Source organism: Lipophrys pholis (genome assembly GCF_963383615.2).
Source record: "Lipophrys pholis genome assembly, chromosome: 16".
NCBI classification, from domain to species: Eukaryota; Metazoa; Chordata; class Actinopteri; order Blenniiformes; family Blenniidae; genus Lipophrys; species Lipophrys pholis.
This window is the reverse complement of record NC_137634.1, coordinates 18,498,846-18,525,458: the sequence shown is the minus strand read 5'-3', so window position 1 is coordinate 18,525,458 and position 26,613 is coordinate 18,498,846. Positions and strand designations below refer to the sequence as shown.

The following is a 26,613-nucleotide window of genomic DNA, read 5'->3' as shown; positions in this document are numbered from 1 at the left end:
CGCTTTTTAAACCAAAAAATCTAAACACAAGTAGAAGACAGTGATATTGTGCTATGAAAAAAACATTAAAAAATCGTTCAGAAGCACTTTTGTCTCTATGGTCGGTGCTTGAGACGACTGGGCAATTATAACACCTTAACTGACTGCTTTTCAAGACAGATGTTGTGTTCGCCAGTCTTCAAGCAGGTCAGATACCCAAACTGACTGCAAAATGAGACAAGAGGTCTCTCAGCCACAGTCAAGGTTCTTTGCTCTGACAAGAGAGCAGATGGCCGTTTGTGGAAATAACAAACCAGATCAAAGGCAGAGGGAGAGTCAGAGGACCCTGCAAATTCTCCAGCATGGCTCAGACTCTTACAGATCGCCTTTTCATGTTGTCGCTTGGACATTTTTTTAATCGAAACAGGGAAAAAGTGCAAAAAGTTTTGACTTTATTTTTAAATCAACTTGCGCAGCAATTTTGACACAATCCACATGTTCTGCGACACACAAAAATAATCTATTTTGTGCTTTTGTATGTGCATAACTTACCCCAACGCCTATAAGTATGAATGCATGTAAGCATTTAGAAACTTTGTACTGAGCACAACGCCTCTGTTAGGAGGTCAGCACATTATTTAACTGGTTATGTTGCTCAGCTAAACTGTTGGAATACATTTTGTAAAAGCTGATGGCTCATTATGATTTGCCTTTTTTTTCTTGTATGTGTCACATTTATAGAAAAGGGAATAACAGCTTTTACACCCCCAGAAAACACTTCAGAAACAATACATTGTATAACATCAGAGTTAACTGTTAACACCTCCACCGTCTGGTATCAAAAAACAAACAAACACAATTTTCATGCCTAAACACCCTTTTTAAATGTCACAATTAACAAATCTTGCAAAAAGAATTACTGATTTTCTAACCAAGTACCTTCAAATGTCAGATTGGGATCTTATCTTCAGGAGATTTCCTAATTTGCAAGAACCCCACACACTTGATAGATGACTGAATTTGTCAAATATGAACTTTGCTACAGCTAAAAAAACAGAAACAAAACTGCTATATGGAGGCTGATAAATACCGGCTACTTTTTTAGTAATTTATTAAGTTTGAGCTTTGGGCTAATAAACATTGAAACTGCTAAATCTTTCTCACAGTGACTTAAAAATGAAGCTTATGAGGAAATGTGTAACATATGTATACGCAATAGGCATTTGTTTTATGTGTATGTCTATGTGGCTGATAAGTATGGACTTTCCTCTGGCCAAAGTCAATCCTTCTGGCAGCCTTTCTTTGAGTTGCACAACAGACGAGCCTAAAGAACACATATTTCTCCATGCGATACTTTACACACATTACTCGGAGACGTCTCAGGAATATAAACATAAACAAATAAGCATACGCATGCCAGCAGTTTGTGATACTTCTCTAAAACATTAGCCCTGTCCAGTGAGAGCAGATGTTTTTCCTTGGGCAAATATCCATATTCTCACATCACTTTTAAATAGAATCCAGCCCGTCAAATAGAAAGCACTCCGATGATGCAGAACTTCCTTTTCAGTACCTACTCAGCACTGCATTCTTAAAACTCATCCATCCTTGCAAGTTAAGTTTGAAATGAATCACAGTTGACCCAGGTATGAAGGATGAACTAGTGAAAGAAATATAGCCAGGGGAGATTTTAGATGATTCTAATGATTGCACCACCGTGAGTCTTGTAATTCATGTGTGGAACAAGATGGAAACAGAGAGACTTTCTGAATGTCGTACATTTTCAAAATGAGGGCTGAAATAAAATCTGAGCGAGCAATATTCATTGGCACGAATCGGATACCATCCTGGAGCACTGCTTTCCACTTCCTACATTACAGGCTCGAGCTGTTGTAATGTGCCATCCCACTCGACCAAGCAAAATAGCTCTATCGAAAATCTGTTTGTCTGTCCTGCAGGGGAAGTGAGATATACGAAGGTAGAGGTATGGATTTGTCTTGAGGCAGTAGAAGCTAAATGGGGATGAAAACATGATGAATCACCTCTTTGAGTCTCTAAAAGTTGTTGTTGTTGTTGTTGTAACCGTTGGCAACACACATACATAATTATACAGATCATCAATTGGTAACGTGCATCGATTTCAATTTGGATGAACTGTATGTATTTGGTCATTCAGCTCTACTACTCAATGAGGAATCACACTGTGAAAGGTGCTGCGTCAGTCGGGATCTTTGGTCTGTCGTGGCCCTCACATGTTAGTAAAAAACTATATTGATTCAATCAAAAGTTCTCAATAAAACACATCTTTGATTGATTGTAATGATTGATTTCCTACCTGAGACGGTCCTGACAACTTCGGAGGTGTTCCTCAGCCCCACAAAGGAGAACTGGTAGAGCCTCCAGGAGCGAATGTCTCCAACTTCCACTGAGCTCCTCTTCCATTTGTACACAATCTCCTCCCTTGGGTAGCCATCTGAGGGAGTGATGACACACGGCTTAGTTGAAACTCAAAGGAAAAACACAGGAGAGGAGCTCAGTGCAGAAATGACACAATTCTTTTCAAAGACGTTAACGTTCAGGGAAATATCTTAAAACTTGAATCCTTAAATATGCTCTCTGTTGCCGAAAACAACTTTTCTTTTCAATATAAGACAAAAACACTGAGCGCAGTCTGTTTTGTTTTTAAGTAATCCATACACACAAACCATTTTATGAAAGAACCATTATATAACAGTCTCCTGCCTCCTGCACACCATGTTGATCTAGTCCATCTGTGAGGAGAAACTTGGTTTTCACTGAACACTCTCAAACACAAAGCTGAAAAAGAAATGATCAATAGCCAGCAATAAGCATCATGTCTTCAATGTTACCTCCAGTCCACATTTAAAGGTTAAGAGAATCAGCATAGTAATCTCATGCAACTCACTTTGACAAGAAGCGGCATTTTAATATTCAAGTGATGGTATTGACTGTCTCTAGCTGGTGTCTCAGTTTGGGAAAAAAAACAACTGAAAAGACAGTAAATCTTCTTTTAAGCCAAGAGCAAGAACCTGACTGTTCCAAGTGTTGAAGTCTGACTGTAATGATATATTCAGTCGGTCCTCTTCAGATTTCAGTGTAGTGCCATTTTCGGTCTGGAGTGGGCGACGCGATGAGGGAGTGGCTTGAATAATGCACGCAAACTTTCCTCAGTGCAAACTTTAAATGATTTTATGACTAAAGTGCTCTCAGACATCCAGTAATGGTGGACCTCAAAGGAGCCGGGGGATGAAAGGTGCTGCCCATTTGCCACATTACAGCAATGCAGGCAGGCAGTCGGCTTTCTTCACTGGTAATGCATCGTGGAGGCATTATTGATTCAGTGTCCGTTTTGGAAAGATAGAACGATAATGCCCTCAGAGTAGCATAAATTAATTTAGAACCATGTGGTTGAAAAAAAACCCCCAAACAAACATAAAAAACTGTGATTAAAATATTAACGTGTGATTCTGAGCATTCTGAGACGCTCTCCTGCCTCTTGCGTAACGGTAATTTTTCAGTTTATTTCAGGAGGTCTGATTTTGTCTGACTGAAGTCAGAAGCTCTGCAGAAGAGAGGCTGCACTAGAAAATTTACCATGCTTTGTTGCTTTGTGGCACGTGTTGTAAAAATATGCCGCGTGATAAATTTGCTGCACGCAGCTCCGCCTGCTACTTCTGAGATTGAGCTCATGTACTGTACATCAAGCATTTTTTTTTTTTTTTTTAAAGTTCTGAAAACATTCATGGCTTTCATCAAATTTAAATGAATGCCTGTGTTCCATTTTTAGGCCCCCCCCCCCTCCTGTTTTTTCTCTTTCTGGTGCACTGACTAGAGCTTTTTAGGAAGCATTTTCTCAGGAGAATATCCCATGTTGCATCTCTCTGTTGATCCATAGTGGCCTAAATTGCATAACTTAGCACCCCAGTTACTCTTCACATGGAGAGACTGACACAGTTGGAGTTGTGTCACTTCTTTTTTTCAAAGTAGCATATTGACAGAGTGCACGTAAAGCTATCAGTACTGCCTGTGGTTGACACTTTTCTGAGTGCCACTACATACTATGACAATGAGGTGATAAATTATATTTCCACAACGTATGTATTAAAATAAAGCAACATATGTTGAAAACATTCAACTTATTATTGATCTTTAGTCTGAAATAGCATTAAAATGAGCCAAAGGGCATATTTGGATTATCTGAAGGGCTTTTTATTTAAGTACAATGCGTGTTTTACTTTGTCCTGCTAATCCAAGCACAATCGTGTACATTTAGTGCATGCATATGTGCAATTTATATTTCAATAAATATGTGTAAGACTAATCTGTTTCAGAGGCGACTGAGGCTCAGGAAATCTAAAGCTGTTAAAAGAGCAATTAATACATTTGGCATGAGGTTACAGTCTTTTTTTTTTTTTTTTCTTGAACAAGATTTCCTGTTCATTTCCAGAGAGCATCTGTGCGTGTTTAAGATAATGGACAGGAATACAGGGCGGAGCGACGCAGTATGGCATCAGCATATGGCCAAACTTACAGCTTGAAAACTCCAGGGGACACGAGTGCTCATCCATCGGGAAGTTGTTCAGTTTAAGCTGGCACTCGGCATCAATGGTCAACCTGCAGGGACACACAGTTATGACCCATTAACAAACAACAACAACACAATGTTTTCACATATACAGCATATGCAAATATAATTAGTGGCCCGGTTTATATAAAAAACGTCAGATTGTGAAAACTCTGACCTCATCCTTAATGACATTTATTAAAATTTCACAAAATAATATAGATTATTTTTTTTGCAGCAACACGCTTGTCTCTTCTTTTCACACTTGAGGAAGTTTGAAGGCAAAGTCATTTAACTTCTTCTTAATGAGAGAATGACCTGAAATGACTTTACCTATCCATGCGCTCGCTATTGTCATGTATCATTGTGCTCTGCATCACAGCGGTCATCCTAATTAACCAGTGGTTAAGTTCTGAGTTCCTTAACAAATTAATGAAGTGGAGGGGTAGTGTTCTGCATAGGAGAACATCCATCATGGCGAGATTGAGTCCGACGACTTCACTTTCTCTCTTATTATCACCGGTGATAAATTGTGGTGTCAGCGTAAATGTCTGCTGTATTTATGATGGAATACAAACATGGAGAGAAGTGTAATTAATATTTTTCCTTCATTTTCCCATCTGTCTGCCACATATTTCTCCGTTAACCCCCCCCAGGTTTAACACTCCAATGATATGGTTAGATATGTAGTCAGAGGTAATGAGTTCACACGCACTCACTAATACTAAGTAAATGTGTTGGTAAATCCCTAGTTGCACTGAAGTGTAGTTAGGAAAGCAATTTTGAAGACGTGTGTTCATGCCAGAGTACCAAAGATCAACATCTACCTAGTGTATTCCCTAGTGTAGTTGCAGCCTTGAATGTCATTTTGTAAGGCTGACTTCCTGTATATTCATATGTATGTCACTTGAAAAGTTGAAATGCCCCAGTGCCTGTCCAAAATAATCAACCTAATGATCCATATGGAAATTTATTATTTTTGTCCTTTGCAGCATGTAAGTCGATTTTGAACTTTTGAACCTTAGCTGTCATTGAGATACAGAATTTGTTTAGGTTTTTTGGGTAAAAATTTACATTTGAAGAATTTGACAGTTTTTTTTACTCTGTGCCGCACCAAAAAAAACTTTAAAGTTTAGAGTTAAAGGTTATCATAGCACTATTTTACCCGTCTGACCCACAAAAGATGAGATTGAGTTGTATGTAGCCTCTGCACTAAAATGTCTGCAACACCTCTGATCTAGATACATGATATGGAGAATTAAAACTAAATGGATAATGTCTGAAATAAAAACTACTTACAACTGATGTTTTCGGTTAAGTTCAATGATTGTGATAGATACTAAATCAAATTGTCTCAAGAATTAAATTCCCCTTTGAAGCAAAACGTAGGTTCAAAAGAAATACATCCATCTGATATCTCAGGTCATTTCAAACATCCCCGATTTTTCTTTCCCCGATTTTTTTTTTTCTTCACCTGAGAGTGTAGAGTATCCGTCCGTCATTCCAGATCCTGAGCATTCGATTAGGTGTAGTGATCCAATGAGCGTCTGCCTTCTTGGAGTTGCGGAAGAAGGTGTCTGGGATCCAAATCTTTCCCACCATGTTGCTGTTAAGACGCAGGACCTTCATCGTGCTGTTGAATTTTAACCTTCTGTCGTACCAAGTCTGAGCGAAAAAGATGTCGATGGTGTATTCCTGATGACATAAAACACAGCTTTACCAGAGTCTTCATTTAGAAGTTGAACATACTTAAGTTACACAGTGTTGAGAAAGTGTTAAATCCATCCAGCCCTGTCAACAAAGTGCTGCTTCTCACTGTGAGCAGCAATCAGGCCGTCCTGAAATGTGGCCCGCAAAAGCAATCGTTCTTGCAGTTTGAAAGAAAGTCTTCCACGCCGGTGAAAACTTCAAAGCTGGAACACAATTTTCCCCTCACACAAGACAGTGTCTATTCGGGTCGAGAACTTCTTTTGTCCTTACTAAAGAGCGTTGCTGAAAAAGACCATCTTGACGCTCTCAACCTGAAAATTAAATGTTCAACGGGGCAATTAATAACACCGTATTGTTTGACTGAAGTATTACCCAACCTTATAACCTGCAGCTTTGACAGCACTTTGTCTTGAGCTTTGACAAAAACCTTCCATCTTCTATTCAGTCTTTGTGAATGCTATATATATATATATATATATATATATATACTGTATTTGACGAAGGTAATAGGAGCACAGGCAGAATAGGGGAGCTGAGAGAAAAGGTGAGGAGATGCGCTCTGATGTGAGAGAGAAAGAAGAGGCAGTGAAAGCCGGGGAGCTATCAATCTTTTGTTATTCATTTTGTTATTTGGATGTGTTGAGCCTCAAAGTTCAAAGTGAGGTACAGCAGGAGAGAGAAAAAAAAGATCTGGGGATTTCTGTGTAAGAAGGTATAAAGCATTAACTTTCTGACAAAGCTGAGCCCAACAATAAAGCCCGAATCCACGCCAAAGAGGACTAAATGAGATTTGAAAAGCATTTTCACCTGGTTGCATTCCCATCTATTCAGCATCCTTTTCTTTTTCCACCAGGGACGGACCAACAGTTCAAAACTAACAACAAGAGAAAGGTTATATGCCTTGATCTTCACCTGGGCTTAACCCAGCAGGATAAACATGGGCTTTTTCTTTATTTTTATGTACACTCTGGGATCCTTCAAGAATTACATTTCTCTCAGTTCAGACAGTTGCGCACATTAAAAGCATCCAAAGACTGTTCGACTGCAGAGGCTTCAAATCATAAATTTATAATTATTTTTCAGATTTCAAGTTCTTTCTCAGGGTTAGCCTGTCCCAGCACTCTCCGCTCCCGCTCTCTCACACTCATTGGAGTTGTAACGTTTCCATAATTCAAATATTCCTCACGCATAATTAACAATTAACAAATCAGAATTGTGTTCATGCTTAGACACACACCCCCGCACCATCGGCTTATTCTCTACTCTTCAGAAGAGAAAAAAAAAAAAAAGCTACCAGCCTCCCTTCATTTGTCATGTCACAGTGTGGATGCACAGACCAGCCACAGAGATTACATATGAATGTGAGCCCATCAGTCAACCTTTCATGTCAGCAGAATGCCCTCGCCACACAGATGCAACTGTGCATGCAGGCGGACGCCCTAATGCGAGCACAAACACACATTTTCTAGCTGATGCCATCAAGCGATTCTCCTCTCTCAACATCATTGTGGGTGCAGTTATAGAGAGTGGGTGTTTTGGCTCAGACGAAGTAAAAGAGAATGTCATCACCATGTAGAGCAGACTGCTCTGCAGAAATACAATCGAGAGGAGGCTCTCAGCAAGGGCATGCAACAATGACAATGACAAAAAAAAAAAATGAAATGCTGTTGAGTCTCCCAGTGGTTGTTTCAGTGTTTTTCCTCTAACCTGTTCTCCATTGTTTTAATTATCATTTCTGCATCACAGTCATCACACCTTATTTCTCAGCAGTACGAATCGTTACCACAAGATGAGTGCGGGGCAAGGTCAGCAAATACTAATCAGCTTTTTTTGTGTTGACAGGAATATATTGGATGAGAATATTTGGAACTGAACCCCCCCCAAAAAAAGAAGCTTTTTCCAAACATTTTAGGCGGATATTATGCCCAGTTCTGAAAAACTAACAAAACCGTGAGCAAATGAAATGACTGTCTCTACAACAGGGGTCTCAAACATAAGGCCCGTGGCCCAAAAATGGGCACACAAGAGACTGCCACACCACCAATCAAATGGAAAAAATGTCAAAGAAAAGATTGATTTTTACTTTTTTTTTTTACATTTCTTTAGAGTAGCAGACACAACACAACACAAACCTGAGGTACTGGTGATGCTGCCGTGAAATATAGCACACTTGCATAAGCCTCAATGTCATGTTGCCATGGTAAGTGTGTAAAAACATGCTTAATGAGCAGCTATATAGGTTTTTACAATTCACAGTATTTTGATGGTTTCATTAAAATTGACTTTATGTTGAGATTATAGTTTATTTTCTGGAGTAATTGTGTGGTTTTGTAAAAATATGAAAATTTTTCATCACATATGCTTTGCACCACAACAAATAAAACCTTTAAAGTTTCAGTTTAAAGGTTATTATAGCAGTATTTTACAGGTACGGCCAACTCAAGATGAAATTGGGCAGCATAACGAAAAAAAAATGTGTTTGACACCCCTGCTCTTCAACAATCACATTTTACTGATATGTTCATAATAGCCACATTATTATTGTTAATATTTCTGAAATTGAATCAAATTGTTAAAGCTCGTTGTTAGAAAATAAAACACACTAAGTATTGCTGTTGCTAATTTAAAAAATAGCCCTGCAGCCAATATGATGTTTTCAATAGGACAGTGTCTCACTCCAACAATAACAAGAAACAGATGATGAAAAGCTCAACAAAATCTTGTCTTCGAACCAAGCTTAATGAGAATCACAAATCGGTATATTTGCCTTAAACAAACCTCAAAAACTGTGAACAGGTGACACCTCAAATATTCGCTGATGCAATTTTTGGCAAATACAAAGTGAGAAGATTTTAGAATTTGCTGGATGCATTAGGAAATACAGTGTTTTGAGTCCCGGATACTTGTTTATCAGTGTTTCTTGTTGAAAGAAACATTTGCTTGATTGCAGTCTGATGAATTAAACAGGCCACATTTTTTTTGTGTGGAGTAGGAAGTAGGGTAAGGTAAACCAACCGTTGCTGGAGACAGCAAACATCTGCCCCTGTTGAAGTCCTCCTTCCAGTTTCTAACAGCAGCTTCAGGCAGATTATTAATAGTACCAGTGGCATATTAACATATTCCAGTATCACTTACCATATTAATAGCATTCACTGGGCCGATGCTGTTGACAAACATGTCGGTGTGGATCACTGTTGGCTTAACTGCGAAAAGAAAAGGAAAGCAGATTTTAGAGACAAGCATTAATCCTTCATAAAGATGTACAGGTTTGAGGACGGTGCTTATTATTTCCAAACTTTGGTTAGTTTTGCGATGAAGCCATTCTCCAACAGAATTATCGGACTCATAAATTTATTAGTTCCCGTACATCAAATTGCTGGACAAAAAGGTTACTCGACAACAGCAAGACGTCAGCCATCAGAGTGCTCCCAACCTATACACTTATTATCAGAACTTGTGATATTTTCTTCTATATGCTACCGTGGGAATCAAACACAGCTTGTGACAACTTTCTTTAAAAAGTTGAAAAAAACTGAGATAACACAGACAACATTCCACCTTCTCTCTTACCAAAATAATTATCTTAAAATAACAGCATTTTATTGGATTAACACTACTGAAATAAAAAAGATTCTCCTCCTGTAAATGTTCAACTGGACACATCTCTAATTATACACATTTTAGACTCATCAGTGGATATGTATGTTGTTGACATTTAATAAAGAGGTTTCCTTTTGCAACATATCGCTTTGAATCTTTGATCCTTTTCAATTATTGAGTGATTTACCTACATTTTCAGCACAATAACACATTACATGTGTGTTATCCCGTCTGTTATTTATCAAATAATACTAATTGAATAGAATGTGCCATCCGAAATCAGAGCCTGCAGGTCCAATTGTCTTTTCAATCAAGCCTCCTGATAATTAACTTTGTGTTTTTGAGCAAACTGACCATTTGCTGTGTTTTGCATGCCTACATGTATGTAAATAAATTGTTGACCATTGTGAGTTCCACCTTCTGGTGGGTTCGACCCACACTGGTTTAGTAAGATGGCGAGGCAGGCTTCAGACAGAGTATGGGTGAAGAACTCGGTTGGTGTGAAATGGACATCCATCCTCTGTCAGGGCCTCTGAGTTAGCCTTGGATCAGCGCTCGCACTGCCAGCCGAGGTTTACGGTTGACTGGGCGTTACGTCTTAGTAATGAGTGAGGTTCAGACTCGGGCGGCCTCGAGGCTCCATGTTGGAGCTAAAGCAAGTGTGAGACGTAGACCGAAGGGATGTCTCCAGGTTTGCATTCCGTTTCCATGTCACTCATGACATGAATGTCGATCTCTGTCCCACTCTGCAGATACAGTACAACTTCTATATGCATGAAAAACAGACTCACACAGCTCCTGATGGTTTTCTACTTGCTTCCACATATTGCTTTCCACAAGTTAATGTGGATTTCTTCTGGTTACATCAATATAATTAGAATATTTAGGCTGCGACTGGGCATGAACTAGAATGTAGGCGACATAATCAACTGTAGGCATGATTTGAATACAATATTTATAGGAAAAACACTCAAATTTAATTTTCTTATTTCATGCAGCCAGCTGGATAGCGATAGGCCTCCATCAATACACAAAGAGGTGCCAAGAAATCATTATTACAAAATGACTGTGCAAACTTGCTGTCTGAGACAATGTAATGCATGCCAACACTCCCACTGCAGACATAATGGTAAAAGACAACTCTGACCACAGCCATGCATTCCCAAAAAAATCACACATCACTAAATTCTCTTTCACAGTTTACTTCAGATCTTTGTTGCTGCCCTGCAAAGCTGTTTCTTCTCTGAAATAAAAAAAGAAGACCTTGATCAATGAATGGCTGTGTTATGAATCGAGGATTTTCACTTTTTATTCGGTTTTCTTTCTCTGTCCAATTTTCTTCAGATTTCATGTGTGCTATACACTCCAGTGCCATTAAAGTTAAATGAGCATCATAATGGACTTCAAAGCGAAGACGTGGCACAATCAGCAATTAATCTAAATCTATGCTCAGCGCTCTGAGGAACGGAGTAGAAACTTCACTTTGCCTGGCTGTGGCTGGTTGGTTGGCAGCTCAGATGACAGCATCGCCAGCTAATTATAACCCTGGTGTAGACATGTAACTTGGTAGCAGCTGGAAGACCAATGCAGAGAAAGCAAGATCATAGCACATTTGAAGACGGTGGCAGTCGGTCGCCCAGTTATGTAGCATCTTTCTTGGTTGAAGCTCCACCTCAAAGCAGATCTGGGCTGCTCTTGAACTTACAGTACAGACCCTCTTCTAAAGTCACAAGAAAGTGAAACAATGCCCCTCATGGAGTGTTTCATATTATATTCTGGAATGTATCGTACGGTGTACAGAAAAACCATCAATGCAGACGGGTGTAAAGGCCTATCTATACACATCAGTGTCACACGGCTTCTCTAAGTGCGTGTAGTCATTTCCATCCATTCATTAGTTCTGCTTTAAAGCTTTAGGACTGGCATACGGTCAAATCACTGCATTGGTCCCTTTCAGTTTCACCTAATGGTTTTCTGAGCTTCCTCACAAAGAGATAAGATTGAATTTGGAGGGAAAGGCATCAACCTTTCAGTGGGATGTCTGACGAAACGGTTGATGAGATTTTACTTTTTACTCTCCTAAGTCGACAGTGACATGCCCAAGAACAAAAAAAAAGAAAACAAAATATTACATGTATGTTTCTTGTGAAAGATTGAAGGTAAGTGGCTTAGTTCACAGTTCACAACTAAGGTCAGTCTTTTCGAATCAATTGCTTCATTCCTGGTCTTTCTTCTGTTTTTCTTTGCCTCTTTCTGCCATCTATACTCTCTCACTCAAGCGCATAGAAATGATGCTATTCCCTAATATATTCTCACCATTTTCTGCTTGAATAATCAAGAGGTGGGACACCTCTGCCACAAGGGCACGCAAACTATTCACCCCCCAGAATAGATTGAGGCTTCATTATATGACAATACATGACAGTTCCCGATTCCATCCAGTTGTCCCAGCAACATTGGCCCATGCACTGAGTGATGAGGCTACTGAGCTTCTCCTAGGTCTTCCGTTGCAGATAGACTCAGATAGGCTTATGCAGACAGGTCAGACTTGCCCTGCTGTCCATCAAAGTGAAGGGAGTAAGCTACTTGTCTACAGGTTCACAGCGCCGTGACGGACAGCCTTCCTGGCCGTAATGCATGCATGTACACAAACACAAGTCCACGTACTTCATAAAAAACTCAGCTGCCTGTCAACACGTAACACTCAAAGACACCTCGTACTCTTCTGCAGTGAATGTGTCTCTTTTATCCCATTATAAATGTTTTTTTTAATCATTTTTGCAATGTATGTTAGAGGGAATATATTATGACAAACTAATGACACAACTACAGGTTATGTCTCATTTGACATTATAGTCATTTGATTTGGATGTGGGTTGTGTAACATTTTTATCAACACATTTACCAAATAACATCACACCTTTATTCAGGCATTTGAGTAATGTGGGTACCAGATGTTGCATTAAAACATGGGTGTGCAGTTACTTTTCCCGTGGGGATATATGATGGAAGTGGGACTTCCGTGAAGGGGCGGAGCCTTGAATTAAATTCAGGTCTGCTCGATTAGAAAATATCACTCTAAGAAAGCAGTTTGGTCCACCTTTTAGTTAGAATAAGACATAGTGCAAATGTATTTCTTACACTACTTTCACAGGCACAATGAAAAGACAACATGTGGCTTGCAGGCTGTGCAATGCCAAAGTCTACAGTTCAGAATGTAGTAAGTCAGCTTTTGTTTTTGTTTAAAATTTTGCATAAAAGGGGAGAATAATGTTTGACATTTCAGTTATGTGTGTTTTTGCTGCCTGTCTTGTCAGTATGCCCAAATGAGACAGATTACTAATTTCAAGTAGCTCATGTAAAAATGTACACTGTGTACATGAAATGAATAAATAAGTCCAGTCCCCCATATATATGTTTTGAAACAATTCTGGGAATTGAATTCATTGGGATTGAGAACGATTTTTATTACAGAATAAATTAATATATATATACCTTAGAGAATTCATAGGACTTGCTATCCCAATTCTGAGGATCCAATATCCACAGAAGGTGATCATTAAGAGACCCAAAGCAAACGAAAGTCAGTGCTGCTTGTGAACGCTTTATCTCAGTAAGGATGTGATAGAGTTGACAGCCTTCAGACTGTATGAATCCTGTCAATGTCACAAAGTGGAACAAACCATCGTTCACTTGATAAACTAGGTGAAAGAGCTGGAAGTGTAGACAGTGAGGTCAGACCAAGCTGCAAGCGAGCTATATGGAAGAGTGACCGTTTGTCTTTATCAGTAGAAAAGTAGTACTAATGTCACTGATTAAACACGAAGACGTTTTCACCTCCAAATATATTACTTGTAAGAACCTGCACGTATAGATGAAGCTTTTCTTTGTGGTAGTACTATAAATGTCACGTCTCAGTTTGCAGATGCATCTCTACATGCTTTATAGGAAATTTCTGCTCTATTATGACTCACTTCATCCTGTGGGTTGTTGTTGATCTTCGGTAGGACTACTTTGATTCACTTGCATTTAAATATTAAGAAAATGTTAGGGACAGTTCCACCAGCCTGACCTTACAATGTACTGCTGTTTTGAGGCACTTACATGCATCACGGGTGAATTAAAATAGCGCTGTTGACTCTCGGCGCATATGTGCGATCGTATATATTTGTGGATGCGTCACTACACAGATGGTCTATAAAAAAGAAAGAAATCGGGGGCCCACCTCCGATGTCAGGTCTGAGCTTGTTGTCGTATCCATCTAGTAGGCTGTTTAGGATGTGCGTGACGTCACTCTCGTACACTTTAGGAGTGAGCACCCACGTCTTGTTAGACACCTCGTCATCATCTTCAGTCTGGAGGGAGCTGCAGAAAGAAGAGGAGAAAACATGCTTGCAATCAATAATGTGAAAGCTTGTCCTTTCAGAATGTGCTCTGCGTTTGTGCTAAAGAAACAGTCATAGATGAGCGAGGCAGATGAAGAGCTCAGTTCAAGGTTGGAATGAGAATCTTCTCTTTCTTTTTGCATAACTGCCATTTCTCATGAAACAAAGTTGTTGCGTCACTAAGTAATGCTAAACGTGCAAAAAAAATCGGCCATTTTCACTGTGAAATGTACACATTTATGTTCCAGTGCTCCACGCAATGGCACACTGCTCAAAACAGTGCCCCTTTAAACATGCCTTTTGATTTCATTCAGATAGGTCTTTTTTTTTTTTTTTTCTGTTTACCAAATATTTAAGACTTAATCCATGTCTTGGGCATTTTGGAATGCAGTGTTTTGATGAAGAAAACAGCAGTATTCCAAGACCAATCCCATCATGCACTTAAACCACATCTGATAACACACTGTGCTCTTTTTGATGTTGTGATGGGAAAATTAGATGAAAGGCTTCAACTTATTTGCTTCAGATCTTTGCATTCCCTGCATAGAAATGACATCTGGGTATTCTCGCTTGCTTTTTTTTTTATTCGTATAATTCCTTGGTTTTCAGTCTTGCAGGCAACGTTCACATGAGATTCAAAAGTGACGAAAATGCAGATCCTCAATATGACATATGCAGTTATGACGAGAGCTTATAGCATGTGACAGCCATTACAATCCATGTGACATATAGCATTAATCATAAATCTTCTTCTTTAGGAAGCCTTCAACACCGTTTTCCTTCAGGGAGCTTAAGCCACAGTAGGGCGTGATTTGACATTAGAAAAGTATGTATCTATATTTTAACTGTATTTATATTTCAATCTCTGTTCAGATTTATATGAAAAATTAAATACATTTGTAGGATCATTCTGAATTAAAATTTGGGGGCTTTTTTTTTTCTTCTCTTTGAGATGTTCACCTTCCCTCACAAAAATCCCTGTGATATGCCAAACAGAGGAGGAAAATGTAGTTAATTTTATGACATTTTAAAAATGATGTCCATTTATAAGGAAACAGCAGAAACACTGATATCTATGTCATTTTCACATATTTGTGTAGAGACCAATAGGCTATAGAAATGAACAACAGGCATTTGTATGGACAGATGACCAAGTTTGATTGATATCCCGGTGACTCTCAACTATTAAACTTTTTCTTATTGTCCGTCTACTCACACATGTGCAGATTGACTATTTATGACAACCCCGGTGCGCCAGCCCAGGGGCAGCATTTTCAAAAAGGTGTGTTTACCTCCATCTTTAGGAGACAGAGTCTGAGCAATTTCAAAAACTTGATATTTCCCTGTTTCCATAGAGACTAAGTCGGAGCTTGTTCATAAAGTTCCACCTTGGCAGCCATTTAGAAAAAGTTGTGTTTTCAGTGGCTCCAAGCATTGTTGTCAAAAAAGCTGTTTTCACTTGCAAAAATTTTTTTTTTTTTTGCAGTGATCTGATCAAATAAATAATTTTATTGTAATTTTATACATTTCATGTCACACATGGAACTCAGTAAAAATATACATTTTGTGTAAAATGTCAAAGTTTCCATCCATTATATATATATATATATATATATATATATATATATATATATATATATATATATATATTCTGGCACCTGGACTAAACAAACATAAATTAATTGAATTGACAAATTGTAGTAGTTTGTAGTACTGAAATCACTGAAAATAAGTATTAGCTATCTAAAAGAAGGTTTTTCATCAACTGTGAATGACAACTTTAACAATTAAGTTAAAAATCCACTTTTCAACTCGGTTACAAAATATACATTTTAAGACAGTAAGGTTAAGGAGATTAATGGCAGCCATGTCTTAGTTTACCCTCCCCCTCAATCCTGCACAGCCTCACCTCGGACTCCTTGAAATGATACAACAAACCGAAAATATAGTTTGGGTGAATAATATATATTTTACAACAGCTTTTTATTGTTGGATTATCACTTTGTTCATGTTTGACACCTGAAAAGTAGATAGAAGTATTCCAGTACTCATGTCTCATGGGCAATTAGTCCACTGACAACATGCTTCTTTTTTTTCTTTTTTTTTCTTAAAGGCAGGGCCTGTCATAACACCTGGCTCTGCATATCGCTGTCAAAAGATAAAAGAAAATGTATGTAGGAGGAGTGAATATCTGCAAGAATATGTATATATATATATATAAATATGTACGTGTGTATGCGCAATACGAAAAGAAGGACAGAGTATGTGTGCGAATAATGCTTTGTAAAGGAAAATGACATGGAGATATTTTTTTTCTTTATATTTCATAGAATTAGTAGTGATTTATTAAGGATGGATCTGATTATATAATCAGTGTCTCGGACCGCTCTCAAGATAAGCTCCATACTGGAAGTTGGAGTTGGAGAAGTGCGGTTAAGAGGTCGGATATTCAAGAGATTAGCAATCCCTTAAGAAGGTGAAAGGTTTGGGGAGTTACTGAAGAAACACACACACGCAACACACACACACACACACACACACACACACACACACACACACACACACACACACACACACACACACACACACACACACACACACACACACACACACACACACACACACACAGCCAAGCTTGATAAAGACAGACCAAAGACTGGGTGTATATTCTCTGTTTGTAGAGAATGCTAAACAGTAGTGCAGTATGCATTACCATGTCATGCCAATAAACATATCCTCATTACTTTAAAATAGTTTTTGGAATATTAAAAACCTGCGACTCAAATGCTAACACAACAGATTTGTTTTTCTTTGTATGTTTGTTGATTTTTTATACTTGTTAGTATGCATCATTTGATATTACCCCCTTTCCATTATATCCCTACTTAATTTATTTTTCATGCTTTATGAATACACATTAGATTTTATTTTGGTGATCCATTAATTAACTTGCTCTGCCAAATCACTGGTACAATCCCATCCATCTCAAGTCCATCCTTTGTAAATAGTAATTCTCCATAACATATTGATGTCAGTAAAATGACATGTTTCTGTTTATTTTAAAGGGGATTATTTGATTTGGTAAATTCAATCATGGTAAATTCAATCATATAGTGTTTTCCCACTGATCATCAGCATGAGTTCAGCCTGAGTTCTGATTGGGGATTGAACCTACAACCTTCCAAATTGAGAGACAATTTGCTCTACGAACAGAGCCACAGCCTAGAAAGGCATGTTGGGTTAGGGTTAGAAAGGTCTAGAGAAACCTTAACAATCCATGAAATCAAATAGAAGAACCTTTGCTATTATGCAATGCTTGACTAAATCAATTATAATTAATATAATGTAATACAATTATTAAAATTATAATTAATGTTCTTGCAATTCAATGAACATCAATCCTGAAAACAGGGGTGTCAAACATAAAACCACCCACAATCCAGCGTGCGAAACCACCAAGCAAATTGTCAAACTTTCAAATGAAACACATTTCTTCAGAGTAGTGGACACAACGCAACACTGAGACCTGAGATAAGATATTGCTGATGCGAGCGTGAAAGCTGGCTATTATATTGCAAGCAAACTTCGAAGCCATGCTGCCAGGGTGACTTTGTAAAAACATTCATAATGCAACAGACATCAGAGAAGTTTTTAAAATATTTCACTGGATTCTGCACAAGAAAGTATCATTAAAATTGGCTTTATGTTGAGATTGTAGTTATTTTCAGTAGTAATTGTTTGCTTTTGTGAAAATAAAGATATTTTCACCCCATAAAAACGTTCAACATCACATTTAAATGTTATGTGCTGTGTGTGGCCCCTGAACTAAAATGTGTTTGACACCCATGGCTTAAAAAGAGCTAACTTTACAGAGGACATGCATGTAAAGGATGAGGTCTGATAAGTTATAGGAAAATAAGATAGGAAATCCACTCATCAGAATGAAAGACAGTCCAAAATGGAGGGAAGTGAAACCAGACAAATGGTAGAAACTACGAAAGGTTTTGAGAACTCCAGTTGTGTCTAATCCTCAAGCCATCACAAATCTGTATCAGATCAGGAAGATAGCCAACAGCACCATAAAGCAACCTTGAAATACTTGTGAGCGTTCAGCATGGTGGCTCAGCACTGAGAAATGAAAAGACTTCTGAATGAAATCTGAGATGGTGAAAAAACAGTTTCCATGGCAAAACAGGAGTATTAGAAACCCTGATAGCTTTCTCATGTTCTACAGAAGAGAGTGACGAACGAATGGACTGCATTAAATGCCATAAAGTGCCTTCCATTACCACCAAAATACTAATGCCTGAAACATTGAATTCTACTTATTTCACTTACGTGAACCCTTTTAGATATAACTGACTGACCAATATTGGATGGATGGATGGATGGATGGATGGATGGATGGATGGATGGATGGATGGATGGATGGATGGATGGATGGATGGATGGATGGATGGATAGATAGATAGATAGATAGATAGATAGATAGATAGATAGATAGATAGATAGATAGATAGATAGATAGATAGATAGATAGATAGAGTCTTGCTGCAATTCAACCATCTACAGTCATCTCAAGCAGTCCTCTGCATATATGGAAATGTTCCAAAGATGAGCAGATCAAAGAGAAAGCCATGTGTTCTCCACTACAGGCAGATCTGAGGGTTTGCCTACTAATTTGGTACCTGAAGGCCCACAGAGAGCTCTGTGCCAGCGTGTGCACGTGTGCTGTATGCATGTGTCTGTGTCTATATGCGTGCACATGTAAAGCGATGCACGCAACTATCATAATTATAATGAGTGTACATGGGTTAGATCTCAATTAAAATCTAGCTCCTCGGCCCTTGCAGTTTCACATATTCATCAGAAAAGGGGGTAGGGGTAGCAAGGGAATCAGCTCTGAGAAAAAAGGGAGGAGCCCACTGCCATTCTCATATTTCTATGTTTCAAAGATTAACAGAGAGATTGACAGAGGCTAACAGAGAGAACATATTGAATGACACATTATGCTCATTATTACTCAGCACTAAATTGGCCCTGCACCTAATGGCAACAAGACAACAAAACACTTATACAGATCAAGTTGTTGCAACAACAAAGCTTTCGCAAGCACTACCTTTTTGCAAAAGAAAATGACTGACTACAGTGATCAGTTTTAATTAATGAACAAACTGTCATCGTTTGAAGTGGATTTAAATTGAACTTCTGCTTAATCAGTCATCCCATCAATTTGTAGAAATGAACATCTGCAATTATGATAGCCGCATACAGGAGTTTTAGCAGCCAATTAGCAGGATTGTATCAGCCTGCTCTACTTAACTGACTTCTGGCACAGAGAAGCAGACCATTTGTAGGTTTAACTCAGCTCAGTGGAGACCAGATTACACAGATTGCTCACATCGGTATACAAGGTTAACCTGATCCTGTCAGTGGTCAGGTACAATGAGACATCAGGGCAATCCGTCAAGGTGCCAGGACTGTGCACAAAGTTAAAAGCTTGGCCAAAAGATTTTGGACTATTCAAATGGAGTTTAAAGTCACTAACTGCTTACTTTTATATGACGCAATCAGCATCATATTAAGTTGTGAAAAGTATGTATGCTTTTAACAACCATAAATTGTCAACCATTTACGGCATCTTTAAATTTTGAAACACTCCCAGAAAACAGAGAAATATAGACTCAGGCTGCTTTCACACCAGGATAGTACAGTAACTTGGTTCGATTGGTAGCAATGGACATTTTCACATCTTCATTTGGTTTGGTTTGCTTTCACACTGCACTTTTGAGAGCGGACCAAACTGCATGGACAACATCACACAATTACAACAGCTGCTTGCTTGGGGGCGCCATCGCTCGAAACGAACACTGACCACAGAGGAAGAAAAGCATGAGAAAGTAGAAACCCAGCTCATTAATTGGTCCAGATTGAAACCGGAAATCCTGCCCCCCCAGCTGGCTATGGGCTATTGGGTAGTCACAACCAATGGCGATACATATTCTTCAGACCATATATCAATGAGCACCATCCCCACAACTTACTCCTCACTACTCTGCATCTGTTCATGAGACATTTTCCAACTTTTTCTTTTTACGAATATCTGTTTCTTCGGATTTGCGCTGTTAGTTTTGTTTGTTTATTACCCAAAATGCATTGCACTCTTCATCACATCCTCTCAGTCGGTCCGCCAGATGGTCCGTTGCATGGTCCCTGATGCTTTCACACTGCGTGCGGACCAGACCTTAGTTCACTTGCAAGTGAACTAAGACCCACATTTTTAGGCGGACCAGAGTTCACCTTTTTGGCCCGGACCAGAGTTCGGGTGAGCTTTCACACCTGCCCAAATGGAGCAGACTATGCCTGAAACAAACTTTGGTTCCGAACCAAACAATGCTGGTGTGAAAGCACCCTCACACTCATATACTAGTCGTTAAACGACAATGTTTTAAAGTAAAAACAGAACAATTTCATTGAGTTTTGGGTGTTTGTTTACAAGATAATGGTGCTCGGAGCCACTAAAAATACAACCTATTGAACACAGCTCCCAAGGTGGAACTTTCCTAAAAAACTCCAACTCCATCTCTGTGTAACCATGGGAAAATAAAAGTTGTCTGAAACTCTGCTACTGCAAATGCACACCGCACCCGTAGTAAGTGTCATGTGCTCAGTGATTTAGTTGAAAGTCACCTTGAATAGCATTCTAACTTGGTTGTCTGTCCACACGAATGTCTGTGTACTCACCATTGTTAATGTTTATAGTGTTTTGTTTTCTGAGTGCATGTATGTGTGGTTTCATCACAGAAACAAACGTCACCCAATCATGGCCCCACATGAAAGCGACATCATTTTCAGTGTCTCTGCTGTTTCTATGTAAACAGACATAATTTTCAAAACGTTGCCATGTAAATGCTCAACTTTTCTGAAACATGTAAACAATGACAATGCAGTAACAGACAGTACGCCATGACATTCTAAACGAGCTGTCGCCTACATTAAAGACACAAATATACCAAAGAATATGCCCAATATCAAAAGTTGAATTTGAGAAAAGGGGCAGGAGCCCTCGTTGTATATTATTTGATACACCACCTAAATAAAAAGAAGGCATCATAGTCATAAAATATAGTATACAACTAGATACTCAGTTGTAGCAAGGACTAGTTTTATTTCTTAAAGATTTTCACTTCACTTTGATCCTGATCTTTTAACAGGCTGAAGTGGTTTCTTTAAAAAATACTGTTTTTGGAACATGGTTTGTCAAATGAACTGTAACCTTACACTCACAAGTACTAAAGTCAGAATTATTGAGGCTGACAAAGCAAAGTTATTTTGTTATGATAATATTTTATTCCGGGCCCTTAAATTTGGCATGTTATGATCTTGTACCCATGGTAACTTCGGTTTTATTGTGACACTTAGTCAACTGAGTAAATGGGAGTCATCAGCGCAGGCGTTAATTTAAACCATCCTAACTCTATCTGAAATTGCTCGAACCTTAATGTCTCCTGGGTGATGAATCTGAGAGAGCCTCTTAATAGTAAACAGGAAAGGAGCTGTGAGCTTAGTTTGTCACATCAAACTGCCTCTACTTTTTGCCACAAGAAAGTTGATATCTGCATGCGACCAACTCCAAATTTTGGACCGCAGACTGCTTGTTATGGGATACATGACTGTCAGTCAAGAAACAAATGGTATAGGACAGCTTGATTGAGTCCAAAGCCTTCTGGGTGTTCCATTTAAAAGATTAAAATCATAAAGGAACAATATATGTAAAGCTGCACGTAGTAGTTGTTAATGTATAATAATATATATAACATATTAATTATGTCATATTTTTTTTTCCAGACAAAGAGTCTTTCTGTGTGGTGTCTATATGTTCTCACTGTATTCTACCTGCAGTCCAAAAACATGTGTTTGAAGCCACTTTGAGACCCTAAACTATCAAAAGTGTGTGTGTGTGTGCGTGAGTGCGCGTGCGTGCGTGTGTGTGTGTGGTTCTCTGTCTCTCTCTGTGCCCATGGTGCACCCTGCCTTTGCCCAGAGTCAGCTAGTATTAGGTCCAACCTCTCCTAACAACCATGAGTTCGATACATCAGTAAAGAAGAGTTGAAATAATTGGAACACATTAAATGAGGGCCCGGTGGCCAAAACCGGCCCCCATCTGGCCCACCAAGCCACCAAGAAAACTGTAAAAAAAAAATTCAAAGATAGCATTATTGTTTTTAACAAAATTACAAAGAGTAGAGGCCACAGCACAACACTGAGATATTGGTGATGCTGCCATGAATGCTACCAAACTAGTTTTAGCCACAAAGCCATGCAGTCAGGGCGATTTTGTAAAAACATGCATAATGCAACAGCCAGGGGGGAGAATTATTTATCTATTTTTTGACATTGTTGGGTTTTGTTACATTTTCCTCTCATATACCCCACAGCAAATAAAAACTCCAAAGCTTAAATTTAAAGGTTATCATGGCACTATTTTACCAGTCCAGCCCACTCAAGATGAGGTCAATTGGTCCATATCTGGCCCATAAACTAAAATGTGTTTGACACCTCTGCATTAAATGGTAATTAGAAAGAAAACTGCATAAAATATTGAACAGCAACCAGTTTTGCAACAGCTACACACCATATCTACATTCTGTAGCACTGCGCATTCTTAACTTCACTCTTTATTCATATGAATTAGATATTTAAAAAGCTATCCAAATAATTTCCTGTTTAACATTTTGAAGAAGGCCTCTCATTGGACACAATTACATGCAGCATCAAACTGCTGCAAGGATCATTAATAATTTGACACATATTTGCTTTCATGCTCTATATTGACACTCTATTTACAAGATATGAGAAGGTTCATCCATCCATCCAGTGTCCATACTGCTTCATTCCAAGTCAGAGTCTTGCAGGGTGCTGGAGTAAATCCCAGCTGAGTAAAGGCGGAGGCAGGGCCGACCGGCAGGCCACCAGTCCACCACAGGGCAAAAACAGAGACTGAATCTCAGAAGCTTCAGATTTATTAAAAGTGAGGTTGAAAAAAGTTAAATAAATTCGTTGCGCTGATCATGTTTCTTTAAACTTGATGAAACTGCTAATTTAAGTTATATAAGATGACAAAAATGTGGCACATTCAAACAAATACAAGGCAATGCTTAAAATGCAGCTTATTGTAATGTGCAGTCCATCCATTGCCAATTTTGATCAAATAGTTAAATACTGCTGTTGAAAAATAACAAGAAGATCTACAAAAATGTTCTTATGTTATGAATATTGTTTGAGATATTGATAAGAATGGAAATAAAAACTTCACCTGCAGCCTGAAACATCTCAGATGAGTTTGCAAAACAGCAGCAGACACCTCACTTCCTGCTGCCAAGGCCCTGTTCCCACCATTTATCACTTCAGACTCTCCTGTTAGATTCTTAATTTGAATCTGAAAGCATGATTACGGACCAATAAAACAATGTACCAGAGCATTTGGACTTTTTTTCTACTTCTGCTTGAGGATGTTGGACCAGAAACGACCCAGTCACACCTTTGATCTGAAATGGTAATTGGGGTTAATGTATTGTGATGCAGTCTGACATCACCGAACAGTAAATGTCAACGACTCACTACTAGCATCCTGAAAGCATGCTGTGGAAGTGTTTTCTTTAAAATGTATTTATTTATTATTATACCTATATGAATCACAATTGCAAATAATTACAATGATTGTTATGTACTAATGCTCAGCATACTATCTGTTAGGACAAGAATTCTACAAATGTCTCTTTGAGCTTAGCATTGTTATCCACAAAAGCCTGTCATGTAACAACATTATAAGGAATCCAGATCCCTTCCATAGATCTGTAATGCTTCACTGTGCTTGAATCAGTCCTCCCAACTCATATGTGGACGGCAAAGACATGGCGTTTACTCAAGCATATTGTAAACACTACTAATGCATACATTTAGGATGACAGGGGCCTGACGGTGCAGAAGCTCTGAGGTTTGCGATCGGCATGACGGTGATTGAATGTCGACTGATTTATCTGCCTCCATTTTTTACCCTCCGGCTGCATAAGAGGAAAGCGACGCGAGGAGCAGAACAAGACGCTTCCCCTCAACTGCTGCTGTCTCAGTACAGGGAGGATGAAGTCTTCACAAGGGACAAGCAAACAGCATCTCTCAGCAAACTGAACCACAGCTTTAAAGAAAAAACAAAAACCAAAGGAATCCTTTTTGTGTGCATGTGCAGCATCAGGACCACTCCATATGTGCAGTCCTTGCCCTTATTGTGCCTTTACACTTGCTGTGTGATTGTCTGCCATTTTGAAATGCTTTTCTTTATTATTATTACAAATAGGTGGGATGAAAGCCTCCTTTTATTTATATTGAGGTTGTCTTTCCTGCAAAATGTCTGTTTCCATCCCCTCTTCTCGACTTGTGCCACATGCCGTTTTATTAATGAGGCTTTGCCTCTTAGAATAGACCTGATCCTTAAAGACAGCTTAGCACAGACTATATGTAGCTTTAGCTTCACTCAACTTAGCCTGAGCTATTTCTAACACAGGACAGATTGAGAGACGCTGGATGAAACGTCTCCCCATACAAAAAAACCTTTAACTGCACATAAACGCATCTCAGCCCTGTATGTATGACTGTCTAATAAGATAGAGGCCATGCATGAAATGTACACAGAATTGCGATTGAGGCTGAAATGATGATATTCCACTGTCATGTAGAATCAAACACTGGATGTATATCTCCATTTAAAACGGAATTCAGTTCGGGATTACACTAATAACAGGGAGACATTGGATGGGAAGCTTTGAAATGAGAGACATGATGCCCACCGGAGCGCGCAGAGAATGGTGGGGTATATTTGTTCGCAAATACGCGTAAAAAAAAAGAAAAAAATCTTACCTAGACGAGAGATTGACGACAATAAACACCCATAGCAAGAGCTTGAGAGGGAGAGAAGGCTTCGCCATCGGTATCGAGCATTTGAAGGCTGGTTTTGGCGAAGCCATCATCACCATCTTCGTTTCCTCTTCCTTCGCAGATGGACGTGTCCGTCTATTTACTGTGTTTCCTCTCTATGATACATTACGCACGTTAAAGCAGGAGTCGATCTGATCCGAGGCGTGGAGGACGTGCGGTGGATTGAAATCAAGGCAAAACACAAAAATCGATGCGAGTCGAAAAGCCGGATTTCGTGTCGCTCCGTCGCTCTCTTTTTTTTTTTTTTTCGTTGCGTGTCTGTTGCCGATTCGACAGCCTGGCAGCGGCCTTGCGCACAATCCGCCACAAACGGCGCAGCTCCGAGTAATAAAGCTACTCCAGCACCGAGCGGGCGAGGAAACCAGCGGAGCCTCAGTCTGCATGCAGATCAACACACTGGGGTCAGAAACCAAGGAGCTGATGCACGCTGCTGCAGCACGGAGCAACACATGCGTGGTCTCACCACCAAACCAACACAAGCATTTCAATACTATATTTCAATATAAATCTAATTCAATACCATATATGTGTATGTATGTATGTGTATGTGTATGTATATATATATATATATATATATATATATATATATATATATATATACACCTACACACACACAAACGTAGTGTTAATGAAAAAAAATTTTTTGCATAATTAATCAATAGTCACAGCGAGAAGTACCCCAGAAGTCAACTTGAATACAGTAATTTCATTTATGAGTGATTGTGCATATATATATATATATATATATATATATATATATATATATATATATATATATATATATATATTTAAGGGGAGCCTAACTGTGGTGCAGTCAGTGGTTAACGCTCTTGCGTCACAACAAGAAAGTTTTGGGTACAAATGCCTGCCGGGCCTTTCTGAGTGGCATGTTCTCCCCGTCTGTGCTTAGTTCTCTCCGGTTACTCCAATTTCCTCCCACAGTCCAAAAACATCCCCATGAGGTTGGCGACCCTAAATTTCAGTTAAGGAGGCTAACACAGTCTCTTCTTTTAAGTTTAGGCTTAAGACATTTTTATTTAATGACTCTTACTATTCGGACTGGTTAAGAACAGCCGTGGACCATTTCCTCATGAAGCTGTCGCAGGTTTAGACTGGTGGGAGATCTACACTGAGCTTCTCTCCTGTCTCTTCACTATTACATAGTGCTGTCATTCTATCTCTCTCTGTGGCTCGATTGGTAGAGCGCTTGTCTCCCATTCGGATAGTTGCAGATGTGATTCCCGTCTCTGCCTGTCAACATGTTGAAGTGTCCTTGAGCAAAACACTGAACCCCAAACTGCTCTCAGTGGATGGATTATGCGCCTTGCATGGTGGCCGCCTCCATTGGGGTGTGAATGAGTG

The 26,613-nt window shown here is 39.0% G+C and overlaps 1 protein-coding gene across 2 annotated transcripts in view; it reads right to left on the bottom strand.

The window, feature by feature from the left end:
- gabrg2 (gamma-aminobutyric acid type A receptor subunit gamma2) overlaps positions 1-25,655 on the bottom strand; it is a 53,665-nt gene extending 28,010 nt beyond the window's left edge. For both annotated transcript variants that reach the window (XM_080482591.1, XM_080482590.1), the window contains exons 1-6: positions 25,174-25,655; positions 14,100-14,239; positions 9,410-9,477; positions 6,039-6,259; positions 4,532-4,614; positions 2,315-2,452 (exon numbers count right to left, since the gene is read on the bottom strand). In XM_080482591.1, coding sequence (XP_080338717.1) covers positions 2,315-2,452; positions 4,532-4,614; positions 6,039-6,259; positions 9,410-9,477; positions 14,100-14,239; positions 25,174-25,289 — 766 coding nt within the window. In that variant the 5' untranslated portion in view covers positions 25,290-25,655. The remainder of the gene's footprint in view (positions 1-2,314; positions 2,453-4,531; positions 4,615-6,038; positions 6,260-9,409; positions 9,478-14,099; positions 14,240-25,173) is intronic.
- Between the last annotated feature and the right edge of the window lie 958 nt (positions 25,656-26,613).